The sequence below is a fragment of the Tupaia chinensis genome, unplaced genomic scaffold (assembly GCF_000334495.1).
Source record: "Tupaia chinensis unplaced genomic scaffold, TupChi_1.0 Scaffold138665_1, whole genome shotgun sequence".
In the NCBI taxonomy this organism is placed as follows: Eukaryota; Metazoa; Chordata; class Mammalia; order Scandentia; family Tupaiidae; genus Tupaia; species Tupaia belangeri.
Genome location: NW_006198557.1, coordinates 356,782 through 369,285, shown reverse-complemented (window position 1 = coordinate 369,285; position 12,504 = coordinate 356,782). Strand labels below are relative to the sequence as shown.

Here is a 12,504-nt window from a genome sequence, read left to right as displayed (position 1 = left end):
CCCGCTCCTCTGCATAGCCCCGCCCCTCCCTCAGCCATGCCCAGCACCCGCCTCCCCTCCGCAGAGCCCCACCCGCCTCCCCCCCGCAGAGCCCCACCGCACCCCACCCCGCACAGCCAGGGCTCAGTGAGAGCTGGGCACCCATGGCTCCGGGCCTGACATTCGTCCTCCCTCCGCCCAGCACCCAGCTCGACGGAGCCCACAGCTTCTCCTCCTACGACACGGTCATCAGCGGAGACCTGCAGGCCCCCGACGGGCTGGCTGTGGACTGGATCCACGGCAACATATACTGGACGGACTCCATCCTGGGCACCGTCTCTGTGGCCGACACCAAGGGCGTGAAGAGGAAGACGCTGTTCAAGGAGCGCGGCTCCAAGCCGAGGGCCATCGCGGTGGATCCCGTTCACGGGTGGGTGTTCCCAAGGGCAGAGGTACAGAGAGCAGCAGGGGTGCAGCTGGGGGGTCCGAAAGCCAGTGAAGGCTGGGGGATGCTTGTTGCAAGGAAGAATATGCTCTCTTGCTGTCGTAGACATACTTGAATCTGGTGATTTATAAAGAAAAAAGGAAAAAGCAAAAAGGAAAAGAGGGGTCTAGCTGGTAGCGAGGAGGTTAAGGCCGCTGGATTCCACATGGCTGATTCCGTGGTTCAAGTTGTAGACTTGGCAGCTTGAAAAACATGCGGATGTGTGTTCTGGGCATGCGTGCTCAAAATTCTGAGAGGAGAATGGAGGAGAAGGGATTGATGTGTGGCCATCCCCCTGGGGGTGATTTCTCACTTCCCCTGTCCTGACTCTCTCCAACAAGTGCATGTGCCCTATTTTTTTGAAGAATTATTTATTTTATTTGCGTTTTTTTTTCTTAGAGGGTTTTGCTATAGGGCACATGCCCTCGCCAGAAAGAGACAGAGAGACAGAAAGCGAGAAATCACCACCCAGGGGGGATGACCAATGGCCACGCCGCAATCCCTTCTCCTCCGTTCTCCTCTCAGGATCTTGGACACGCATGCACACATGTGCAGCGTGAGTTTAAGCCACTGGGTCCACGACTCGAACTACAGTCGACTACATGAGAGTCCAGCGACATAGCCATTATACCAACTGCTGCTCCCAATTTTATTTGTTATTATTACTTTTAATTTGACCAGAGAGAGAAAGGGAAAGTGAGAAAGCAAGCTGCCAGGTCCAGGACTCAAATCACAGTCAACCATTGGGAATCCAGCACCTCCAATCACTGTGCCACCTGCCGACCTCGCCTATTGCAAATTTTTAAAAAGGAACGATATCGGGACCAGCAGTTGGCGTAATGGCTATGTCACTGGACTCCCATGTAGTCGACTACAGTTTGAGTCCCAGACCTGGTGGCTTAAACTTACGCCGGGCGCGTGTGCGTGCGTGCCCAAGATCCCGAGAGGAGAATGGAGGAGAAGGGATTGTGGCGTGGCCATAACCCCTAGGGGGTGATTTCTCGCTTTCTGTCTCTCTGTCTCTCTGTCCTTCTGGCGAGCGCATGAGCCCTATAGCAAAAACCTCTCCAAAAAAATAAAATAAAATAAAAATAAAATAAGAAAGATATATTAGGGCTGCCTTCTGTATCGGTTCATGTCCCTGATCTGGCAGCTTGAAAAACATGCCGTGTGTGTGCATGTCCAAAATCCTGAGTGAAGGGAGAAAAGGAGAAGGGATTGTAGCACGACCATCCCCCATGGGGGTACTTTCCCTCTCTGTCTCTGTCTCTGACAAACACGCATAAAAATGTATATACAAGTGTAAACAGTGTCTTCGTGGCAGTCCCAGTCAGGAAAGGTGACACTATGAACGTCTCCATGAAGTTGGCTGGGGGAGCCTCCTGCCTGCCAGGCTCTGGGTCAGAGTGGCGAGTGCAGGTCACCGCCCCCGGCAGCTGACACAGCAGCTGAGCGGTGTTCCCTGGCAGGAGGCATCAGCCGTCCCCACCTCACGTACTCTGGACTTATCAGGCGACATCTGCACCCTGCACACAGGAGGGGTGGATTTCACAACTCAGGGATGCAACCCGGGATGGCCGCCACCACTGGGAGGAGTAGGGCTCCGTCTGGGGAGAACACGGGGGATCTTCAGGCTGTCTGATTTGGGGGGGCCAGAGGAAGGGAAGGAGCCCTATCCGGGCTCAGCCAAGGGGGCACAGGCCGTGGGGTACCAGTGCGCAGTGCTGCAGCCATGTGACAAGGCCCCAGGTTGGGGGTTCAGGTCCATCTGGACACACGGGGGGCACACACGCGAGCCCACGATTCCAGCTGAGAGAGGGTCTCCGTGTACTGGGACCCTGTCAGGGTGCCTGATTCTCTCTGTCTTCTTTATTTAAATATTTATTTATTTAATTAATTCCATTTGTTATTATTATTTCTTTTGGAGAGGTTTTTGCTACAGGGCACATGCACTCGCCAGAAAGACAGAGACAGAGAGACAGAAAGCGAGAAATCACCCTCCAGGGGGGTTGGCCACACCGCAGTCCCTTCTCCTCCGTTCTCCTCTCAGGATCTTGGGCACACATGCACACGTGCCTAGGTCTCAAACCGCGGTCGACTACATGGGGGTCCAGCGACATACCGTTACGCCAACTGCTGGTCCCTCCCAGAGGGCTCTTTTAGGATGATGCTCCCCGTGGGCTTTGGGGGGAGCCTCGGGGCCTGCCTTCCTCATGGCTGTTTTCGCTGTTGCCTCCCAGCTTCATGTACTGGACAGACTGGGGGACTCCCGCCAAGATTGAGAAAGGGGGGCTGAATGGTGTGGACGTCTACTCGCTGGTGACAGAAGACATCCAGTGGCCCAACGGCATCACCCTGGGTAGGTCTGGGGGACCGTCATTTCCCCTGGGGGGCTCTCAGCATGGTCTGGACACAGATAGGGGTGGCCAGTGACAGGTGTGGCTCCCAGAAATGTCATTATATTTTTCCCCCTTTATGAGGGAGACAGGAAGAAAGAGACTTTTTTTGTTTTGTTTGAGGGATTTTTGCTGCAGGGCACATGTGCTTATCAGAAATACAGAGACAGAAAGTGAAAAATCACCCCCTGGGGGGTTGGCCATGCCTCAACCCCTTCTCCTCCATTCTCCTCTTGGGATTTTGGGCACAGGTGCACACACATAGACCCAGCATAAGTTTCAAGGCACTAAGCCGAGGACTTGATCCTTGGTCGACCATGTACGAGTCCAGTGATGGAACCCTTTGGCCATTTGCTGGTCCCACCCAGGTTTCTTCTCTTTTTCTTTTTTTTTTTTTTTTTTTTTTTTTTTTTGGTTTTTTTTTTTTTTTTTTGAGAGGTTTTTGCTATAGGGCATATGCGCTTACCAGAAAGAGAGAGAGACAGAGAGACAGAAAGCGAGAAATCACCCCTCCTGGGGGATGGCTGTGCCTCAATCCCTTCTCCTCCATTCTCCTCTCGGGATTTTGGGCATGCACACACATGTGCCTAGCATGAGTTTCAAGCTACTGGGTCTAGGACTTGAACCACGGTCAGCCACGTGGGAGTCCAGAGACATAACCGTTACACCACCTGCTGGTTCCATACTGTGTCTGGTTCTTTGGGGGAGTCCTTCCTGCAGGTAGCAGAGTAGCCAGGTCTAAAGCCCTCTGCCCTCTGGCATCGGTGTGTGACCTCCTCTTGTCTCCCTGTGCATTCTAGATCTTTCCAATGGCCGCCTCTACTGGGTCGACTCCAAACTCCACTCCATCTCCAGCATCGATGTGAATGGGGGCAACCGGAAGACTGTCTTGGAGGACAAGAAGAGCCTGGCGCACCCCTTCTCCCTGGCCATCTTCGAGGTGAGGCCTGGCAGCCGGAGTGACTGCTCAGCTAATGTCAGTTTCTGAGCAACTTCATTACGAATCACCAGCCCTTGGACACACACAGTACCTAGTCCATTCTAGACTCCCTGGGGTCAGCATGGCGGTTGAGGTGCTGAACTCCCACATGGCTGACTGTGGTTCGAGTCGTGGACCCCATGGCTTGACAAGCATACTAGGCCTGTGTGTGGGTGCTCAGTATTCCAGGAGGAGAGCTGAGAAGGGATTGCAGCGTGGCCACCCCTCTGGGGGTTGACTTCTCATTCCCCCCTTCCCCCGTCTCTCTTGGGTGAGTGCATTTACCCTACAGTAAAAACAAAACCAGGGACCAGCAGTTAGCGTAATGGCTATGTCGCTGGACTCCCATGTAGTCGACTGTGGTTCGTGTCCCAGACCCAGTGGCTTAAAACTCACGCCAGGCACGTGTGCGTGCATGCCCAAGATCCCGAGAGGAGTACGGAGGAGAAGGGATTGCGGCGTGGCCATCCCCCCTGGGGGGTGATTTCTCGCTTTCTGTCTCTCTGTCTCTCTCTGTCTGTCTGGTGAGCGCACGCGCCCTATAGCAAAAACCTCTTAAAAAGGGGGGGGGGGCAAGCAGGTGGTGTAGCAGTTAAGATGCTGGATTCCCACGTGGCCAATCATAGTTCCCCCAGACCTGGCCAATTGAAAATCATGCCGGGCACATGTGCGTGCGTGCCCAAATTCCCAGGAGGAGAAGGGAGGAGAACAGATTGTGGTGTGGAGGGGTGATTTCTCACATTCTGTCTCTGTGTTTCTCTGGCAAGCACACACACCCTGTAGCAAATCCTTTTAAAAAAGAAAGGAAGAGAGGTGCCAGTAGGTGGCGTGGTGGTTAAGGGTGTTGGACTCCCTCTTGACTAACTGCAGTTTGAGTCCCTGATCTGGCAGCTTGCTCTCTCTGTCCCTCTCTGGTCAAACAAAGACACAAATAAATTAAAAAATGAATAAATAAATAAGTAAATAAATAAGATCAATGAAATAATTAATTAAAATTAAAAAGTTAAAATAAAATTTTTTTTTTTTTGGAGAGCTTTTTGCTATAGGGCATGTGCGCTTGTCAGAGAGACAGAGAAGGAGAGACAGAAAGTGAGAAATCACCCCCCGGGGGGATGGCCACGCCGCAATCCCTTCTCCTCCATTCTCCTCTCGGGATCTTAGGCACGAACACACGCCCGGCGTGAGTTTAAGCCACTGGGTCTGGGACTTGAACTGCAGTCGACTACGTGGGAGTCCAGCGACATAGCCATTACACCAACTGCTGGTCCCAAAATAAAAGAATTCTTTTTAAGAGAAAGAAAGAAAGAAAGAAAGAAATCACTGCCATCTCATGCTTTGTGAAAAGCCCCCCAGAGCGGGTAGCTGGGGAGAAGAGGGCTGTTCCGCAGCCGCGCGGTTCATGGGCCTTGTCACCCTCCCTCTGCTCACAGGACAAAGTGTTTTGGACAGACATCCTGAACGAAGCCATCTTCAGTGCCAATCGCCTCACGGGCTCGGATGTTCACTTGCTGGTGGAAAACCTGCACTCCCCGGAAGACTTGGTCCTCTTCCACAACCTCACGCAGCCGAGAGGTAGGGCTGGGCGCGCGGGCGCGGGGACTTGCTCGCCGGGGCGGAGCCCTGCTCGGTGCCGCCGCCCTCTCCGTCCCCTCTGACTCGGGCTTCTCCTCCCAGGCGTGAACTGGTGTGAGAGGACAACGCTGCCCCCTGCCAGTACCTGTGCCTCCCGGCCCCGCAGATCAACCCCCACTCACCCAAGTTCACCTGCGCCTGCCCGGATGGCTCGTCTCTGGCCAAGGACATGAGGAGCTGCCGCACAGGTGAGGGCCACGCCTGCCCCGGCCGCCGCTGCTCGGCCCTACCGCCGGCCTCTCCGTGCCCATCTGTCCGACGGGTGTCCTGAGCCCACGGAGGGCGTATCAGGCCTTGTCTCTCTCCAGTCCAGGGCCAGCAATGGACCGGACATTGACGCCCAGGTCCCCTTTGTGGGATTTTTGTTTTGTTTTGCTTTTTTATTTGCTGTAATTTACTTATTCATTCATTCATTCGCTGGACTCCCACGTAGTTGACCACAGTTCGTGTCCCGGACCCGGTGGCTTAAACTCAACCCCGGGCGCGTGTGCGTGCATGCCCAAGATCCCGAGAGGAGAATGGAGGATAAGGGATTGCGGTGTGGCCACCGCCCCCCCGAGGGTGATTTCTCAATTTCTGTCTCTGTCTCTCTCTGTCTGGCGAACACATGCGCTCTATAGCAAAAAACGTCTCAACAAAAGAAAAGAAAAGAAAAAAAAGCCACCAGGTCTGGGACTAGCACCACAATCAGCCATGTGGGAGTCCAGCGCCCCTAACCACCACGCCACCTGCTGGCCCCCAGGTCCTCTTTCATATGTCCCGTTGCCTCTTTCTTAGTGCCTCAATAGATGTGATTTTATTTTACGTTAATTAATTTATATATTTTCTAAAAGAATTCTTTTATTTTTTAAATTTAACTTTATTTATTTATTTATCTATTTTAATTTGACCAGAGAGGGGCAGAGTGAGAGAGAGCGAATGAGAGAGAGGGAAAGTGAGAAAGCAAGCCGCCAGGTCTAAGACATGAACCATGGTCCGCCATGTGAGAGTCCAGTGCCTTAACCACCACACCACCTGCCGACCCCTGTATTTTATTTTTAAGAAAAATTTTTGCTATAGGGCACAGGTGCTTGCCAGACAGAAAGCAAGAAATCACCTCCCGGGGGATGGCCATTGCTGCAATCCATCCTCCTCTCAGGACTTTGGGCACACACGTGCACACACACACACGTGCCTGGCATGAGTTTTAAGCCATCGGGTCCAGGACTAGAACTGTAGTCAACTACGTGGGAGTTCAGTGGTATAACCATGTACCACCTGCTGGTCCCTTATTTTACTTTTATTTTATTTTTAGTTCTTTGCTATAAAGCGTGTATGCTCACCAGAGAAAGAGAGATGAGAGACAGAGAGAAGGAAAGTTAGAACTCACCCCCCCAGGCGGGATGGCCACATCACAATCCCTTCCCCTCCATTCTCCCAGGATTTTGAGCATGCACACACACACGCACCCAGTGTGATTTTCCAGCCACCAGATCTGAGATTTGAACTGTAGTTGGCCACGTGGGAGTCCAGTACCTTAACTACCATGCCACCTGCTGACCCAATAGCACCTCTCTCTCTCTCTTTTTTTTTTTAAAGAGATTTTTGGTATAGGGATGTGTTCTTGCTAAAGAGACAGAGACAGAAAGCGAGAAATCACCCCCAGGGGGGATGGCCACGCTGCAATCCCTTCTCCTCCATTCTCCTCTCGGGATCTTGGGCACGCACACATATATGCCTGGCGTGAGTTTTAAGTCACCGGGTGTAGGACTTGAACCATGTTTGCCTGTGTGGGAATCCAGTGCCGGAACCATCACGCCACCTGCTGGTCCCCCAATAGCACTTTTCTCATTCTAACACTTAACTCTTTCAAAGGACAACATGCGAGACAGCCCCGGTTGCCATGGCGCAGGCGTGGTCCTGGAAGCCACAGGGCTGTCGCGGGGCTGCCTCCGGAGTTGACCTGACATGTGCCAGGTGTGCGTGTCTGAGGTCCTGACTAGCCGGGGGCTGGGGAGACAGGGCCGCCTGTGACATGACGCTGGGTCTTCTCTCTCTCCCTGTAAATCACACTTACGCAGGAGAGAAATGTGAAAGTATGTGTGTAGTGTCACCGCAGAGTTCTCAGATCCTTCAAGGGGAATTTGCTTTCCGTCTGTGTGGCCGACGCGGCGTCCTCCCCGGTGTGCGGGCACAGGGCACTCAGGGAGGGCTTTTCCATTTTTCCAGACGCAGAGCCCATAGTGACCGCCACAGCCATGAAGCCAAAGCACACAGCCAGTCGGCCCACAGCCAGCACCACCCGGCGGCCCGGTGCCCTCCCAGACCTCAGCACAGCAGAGACGGTCACCATGTCCCACCACGGTAAGGCTGGGCGGCGAAGACGTGGCCTGCGTGGACTCCTGGCTCCCTCACTGACCATCTCCGACTCGGGACTGTGGACCTATGAGCCCCAGTTTCCCAACCGATAAAATGGGCCTCATCTGGGACCAGCAGTTGGTGTAATGGCTATGTCGCTGGGCTCCCATGTAGTCGACCACAGTTCGAGTCCTGGACCCGGTGGCTTAAAACTCACGCTGGGCACGTGTGTGTGCCTGCCCAAGATCCCGAGAGGAGAGTGGAAGAGAAGGGATTGCAGCATGGCCATCCCCCCTGGAGGGTGACTTCTCACTTCCCCTCTCAGCCTCTCTGGCAAGCACACACACCCTGTAACAAAAATCCCTCCAAAAAAAATAAAATAAAACAGAGAGCGCTGCAGGGCCCGTGGTGGTGCAGCAGGGGCGTAACTGAACTCTCTAGGAGGGTCCTTGGCGGTCACTGGGGTGGCCCAGCCTGCCTTGTCTGCTTGTCTGGGAATGGGACGGTAGTTCATTCATTTGCCCACCAGAGGGCGCCCGGCCGGTTCTCAGGAACTGGGAATGGAGCTGTTAGACTTTTCCAGCCTCCGCCCAAAAAAAAGGCAGATCAGCAAGATTCAGACCTTTTTTTTTTTTTTCCTTCCACATTAGCTGAAGCCTTTGTTCGGCAGTGAATGAGATGAAATGGAACTGCTGTGGTTTAGGGAATGCAGAAACCTCGCCCACAGTGGGGGAGGGTGTTGCTTAAAAGGCCATTTTGCAGATAGGGTGTTTGGCTTTGATGGGGGAGCCCTTTAATGGAAAAGGCTCCTCAAAGAGCCCACCGTGGACCTAAATTATCACTATTTCCTTTAAGAATGATTTATTTATTTTTACTTGTTTTTATTATTTACTCTTTAATTTTTAAATTTGACCAGACAGAGAGAGAGAGAAAGAGAAAGTAAGAAAGCAAGCCACCAGGTTCAGGACTTGAACCATGATCAACCATGTAGGAGTCCAGTACCTTAACCACCACACCACCAACCGGGCCCCTATTGCTATTTTATTTTTAAGAATTATTTATTTAATTTCCTTTCTTCTTCTTCTTATTGTTATTATTATTTGGAGAGGTTTTTGTTATAGGGCGTGTGCACTCGCTAGAGAGAGAGAGAGTGAGACAGAGAGATAGAAAGTAAGAAATCGCTCCCTAGGAGGACAATCCCTTCTCCTCCATTCTCCTCTTGGGATCTTGGGCACGCATGCACACGTGACCAGCATGAGTTTAAGCCACCGGATCCAGGACTTGAACTGTGGTCGATTACATGGGAGTCCAGTGACATAGCCAACTGCTGGTCCCTATTATTGTTATTTTTTAATTTGACCAGAGAGACTGGGAAAGTGAGAAGACAAGCCACCAGGTCTGGGATTTGAACCACAATCTACCATATAGGAGTCCAGTGCCTTAACCACTATGCTACCAGCTGGCCCCCAATTACTGTTTTTTAAAATTTTGCCACAGGGCTCATGTCCTCACCAGGGAGATATAGGTGAGGGAAAGGGACACAGCATCCCCCACTGGGATATGGACACACCACGATTCCTCCTCCATTTCTCCATTTTGTTGGGTTCTGGGCATGCACATGTGTCTGGCATGTTTAATTCAAGCTGCGTGGTCTGGGACTTGAACCAATGCACCTCCGCCTGGTGGAATCCAGTGGTCATAACCACCACATCATAGGCTGACCCTAAAGGACCTTCTTAAATAGCGTCAACACTCATGGGACCAGTAGATGGCATAAGGGTTACATCGCTGGACTCCCCACATGGCCGACCACGGTTCGAGGCCTGGACCCGGTGGCTTAAAACACAAGGCGTGTGTGCACGCTTGCTCAAAATCCCAAGAAGAGAATGGAGGGAAAGGGATTGCACCATGGGAATCCCCCCTTGTGGGGGTGATTGATATCTCACTTCCTGTCTCTCTTTCTCTCTGTGTCTAGGCAACACATGGGCCCCATAGCAAAAACCTATCAAAAAAAAAAAAAGAAAAAGCATTGACACTTGTAACCCCAGTTATTCACAAATAAGCCATCGTACGGCTTCTCCTAATGGTGGGAGATTTTCTAAGATATCTCGGTCGTGCCAGGGTGGGAGCCAAGTCACGGTGGGGAGGAGCTGTCATCCTGTGTCTTCTCTGGCTTGTGTGGCCATCCCCCTGGATCTGGGCCTCACTGTACCCCTTCTTCCCCCCAGTCATGGGTGACGTCGCCAGCAGAGGAAATGAGGAGAAGCCAAGGAGCGCGGGGGTTCTGTCCATCGTCCTCCCCATCGGTGAGTATCCTCAGGGTCCCCAGGGTTCACGGCCTCTGCAGCGTCACCTCAGCCAGCTGGGCTGATTGGCCATCACACCATGCCCTCCTTTCTCAGTTTATTCACTGAGCGAGTATGCAGCCCCCTTATCCAGGATAACAGGGAACCCTGTGTACACCATACTCGTTCAGTCCGAAAACCAAAACCACTAGAGAGAGACTAGCAGGAGGGAAGTCTGGACAAAGGGAAGTTTCACCTCCCACGCAGGACAGAGTGGGACTACGGGAGATTTCATCATGCACTTTCTTTTCTTTTCTTTTTTTCTTATTTATTTATTCGGGGGCCAGCAGGCGGGGGATTATTTATTCAGGGCCAGCAGGCGGGGTGGTGGTTAAGGTGCTGGGCTCCCACATGGTCAACCGTAGTTCTAGTCCCAGACATGGTGGCTTGCTTTCTCACTTTCCCTCTTTCTCTCTCTCTCTCACTCTGTCCCTCTCTGGTCTAATTAAAATAAATAAAGAAAGAAAGATAAATAAATTAATTCTTTAAAAACAAGAATTATTTATTTAATTTTATTATATATTTTTAAAAGATTTTTCTTTTGCTTAATTTTATTTATTATTATTAGTAGTAGTAGTATTTTATTTAACCAAGGAAAGACAGAGAGAGACAGAAACAGAAAATGAGAAAGCAAGCTACCAGGTCTGGGATTTGAACCATGGTTGGCCATGTGGGAGCCCAGTGCCTTAAACTCCGTGTTACCTGCCTGCCCCCTATTATATTATTTAAAGAATTTTGCTATAGGGCACATGCACTCAACAGAGAAAGACGGACAGAAAGAGGAAAGTGAGAAAGCAAGCAGCCAGGTCTGGGACTTGACCCACAGATGACCACGTGGGAGTCCAGAACCCTAACCGCCACACCACCTGCTGGCGCCATAGCATGTAGTTTAAAACACATACATTGGGCCCGCGGGTAGCGTGGAGGTTAAAGCGTTAGGATTCCCACATGGTCTACCACAGTTCAGGCCCTGAACCCAGAAACTTGAAAATCACGCAGGGCACGTCTGCTTAAGTGCAAAATCCTGCGAGGAGAGTGGAGAGAGTATGGCCATACCCATGGGGGGGGTTCTCTTTCCCCCTCTCTCTGGTGAGTGAAAGAAAGCCAGCAGGGGCCAGCAGGTGGCGTGGTGGTTAAGGGTACTGGACTCCCACCTGGCTGACTGCAGTTCCAGTCCCGGACCTGGCAGCTTGCTTTCTCACTTTCTGTCTCTCTTTGATCAAAGTAAGATAATTCTTTAAAAAGAAAAGAAAGAAAGAAAGCAAGACAGCCAGCAGGCAGGCGAGGAGTCAACCCCATGATACTGACGAGGTCGTTCTGGCTGCAGAGTCGGGGCCTAGGCGAGGGTATGGGGACAGCCCTGTGACCGTCCAGGCCTCCTGTCCCCACAGCCCTCCTGGCCCTCCTCTGCTTCGGAGCCTTCCTCCTCTGGAAGAGCTGGCGGCTGAAAAACATCAACAGCATCAACTTCGACAACCCCGTGTACCAGAAGACCACGGAAGACGAGGTCCACATTTGCCAGAACCAGGACGGCTACACCTACCCCTCGGTGAGTGTCCCTGGAGCCCCGCGCCAGAAGGCTGTCTCCCCAGCCAGGGCACGAGGTCGCCAAGGGAGGGGCAGAGGACAGCCCGGATGGGCACGTTTCTGTGTGACGGTTCGTGTCCCCTGTGGGACCTGGGCCTCCTTCCTGTGAGCACACCGTCCGGGTGGGGGAGAGGGAGGGCCGTCAGATACGCAGACAGAGCACAAGCCAGGCCCAGCCCATGGCCTGGTGGGTAAGGTGGCTTACCTCGGGACCAGGAGATGGCGTAATGGTTACGGCGCTGGACTCCCACATAGTCAAACATGGGTCAAGTCCCGGACCCGGCAGCTTAAAACTCACGCCAGGCCCATGTGCGTGTGTGTCCAAAATCCTGAGAGGAGAACGGAGGAGAAGGGATCGTGGCATGGCCATCCTCCTGAGGGGTGATTTTCTCGCTCTCTGTCTCTGTCTCTCCAGCAACCACATGGGCCCTACAACAGTAATCTCTCTTTAAAAAAAAAAAAAATGATAGCTAGATTCCACATGGCCGACCACATGGTTCGCGTCCTGGATCTGACAGTTTGAGACTCATGCTGGGCGTGTGGGTGTATGTGCCCCAAACCTGACACGAGGGCGAGATGGGGGGAGAAGAGACTGCGGGTGACCTCGCCCCACAGGGGTACTTTCTTGCTTTACCTCTCTCTCCCTCTCTCTCAGGGAGTGCACATGCCCTCTAGAAAAAAAAAATATATTTTTTGGAGAGTTTTATTTGCTATAGGGCAGAAGGACAAAGAGAGACAGAGAGACAGAAAGCGAGAAATCACCCC

The 12,504-nt window shown here is 52.3% G+C and overlaps 1 protein-coding gene across 1 annotated transcript in view; it reads left to right on the top strand.

The window, feature by feature from the left end:
- LDLR (low density lipoprotein receptor) overlaps positions 1-12,504 on the top strand; it is a 39,850-nt gene that overhangs the window by 25,367 nt on the left and 1,979 nt on the right. Inside the window, 9 exon segments of the mRNA XM_006161521.3 lie at positions 182-409; positions 2,704-2,822; positions 3,660-3,799; positions 5,269-5,410; positions 5,513-5,542; positions 5,545-5,658; positions 7,679-7,813; positions 10,036-10,113; positions 11,544-11,701. Coding sequence (XP_006161583.2) covers positions 182-409; positions 2,704-2,822; positions 3,660-3,799; positions 5,269-5,410; positions 5,513-5,542; positions 5,545-5,658; positions 7,679-7,813; positions 10,036-10,113; positions 11,544-11,701 — 1,144 coding nt within the window.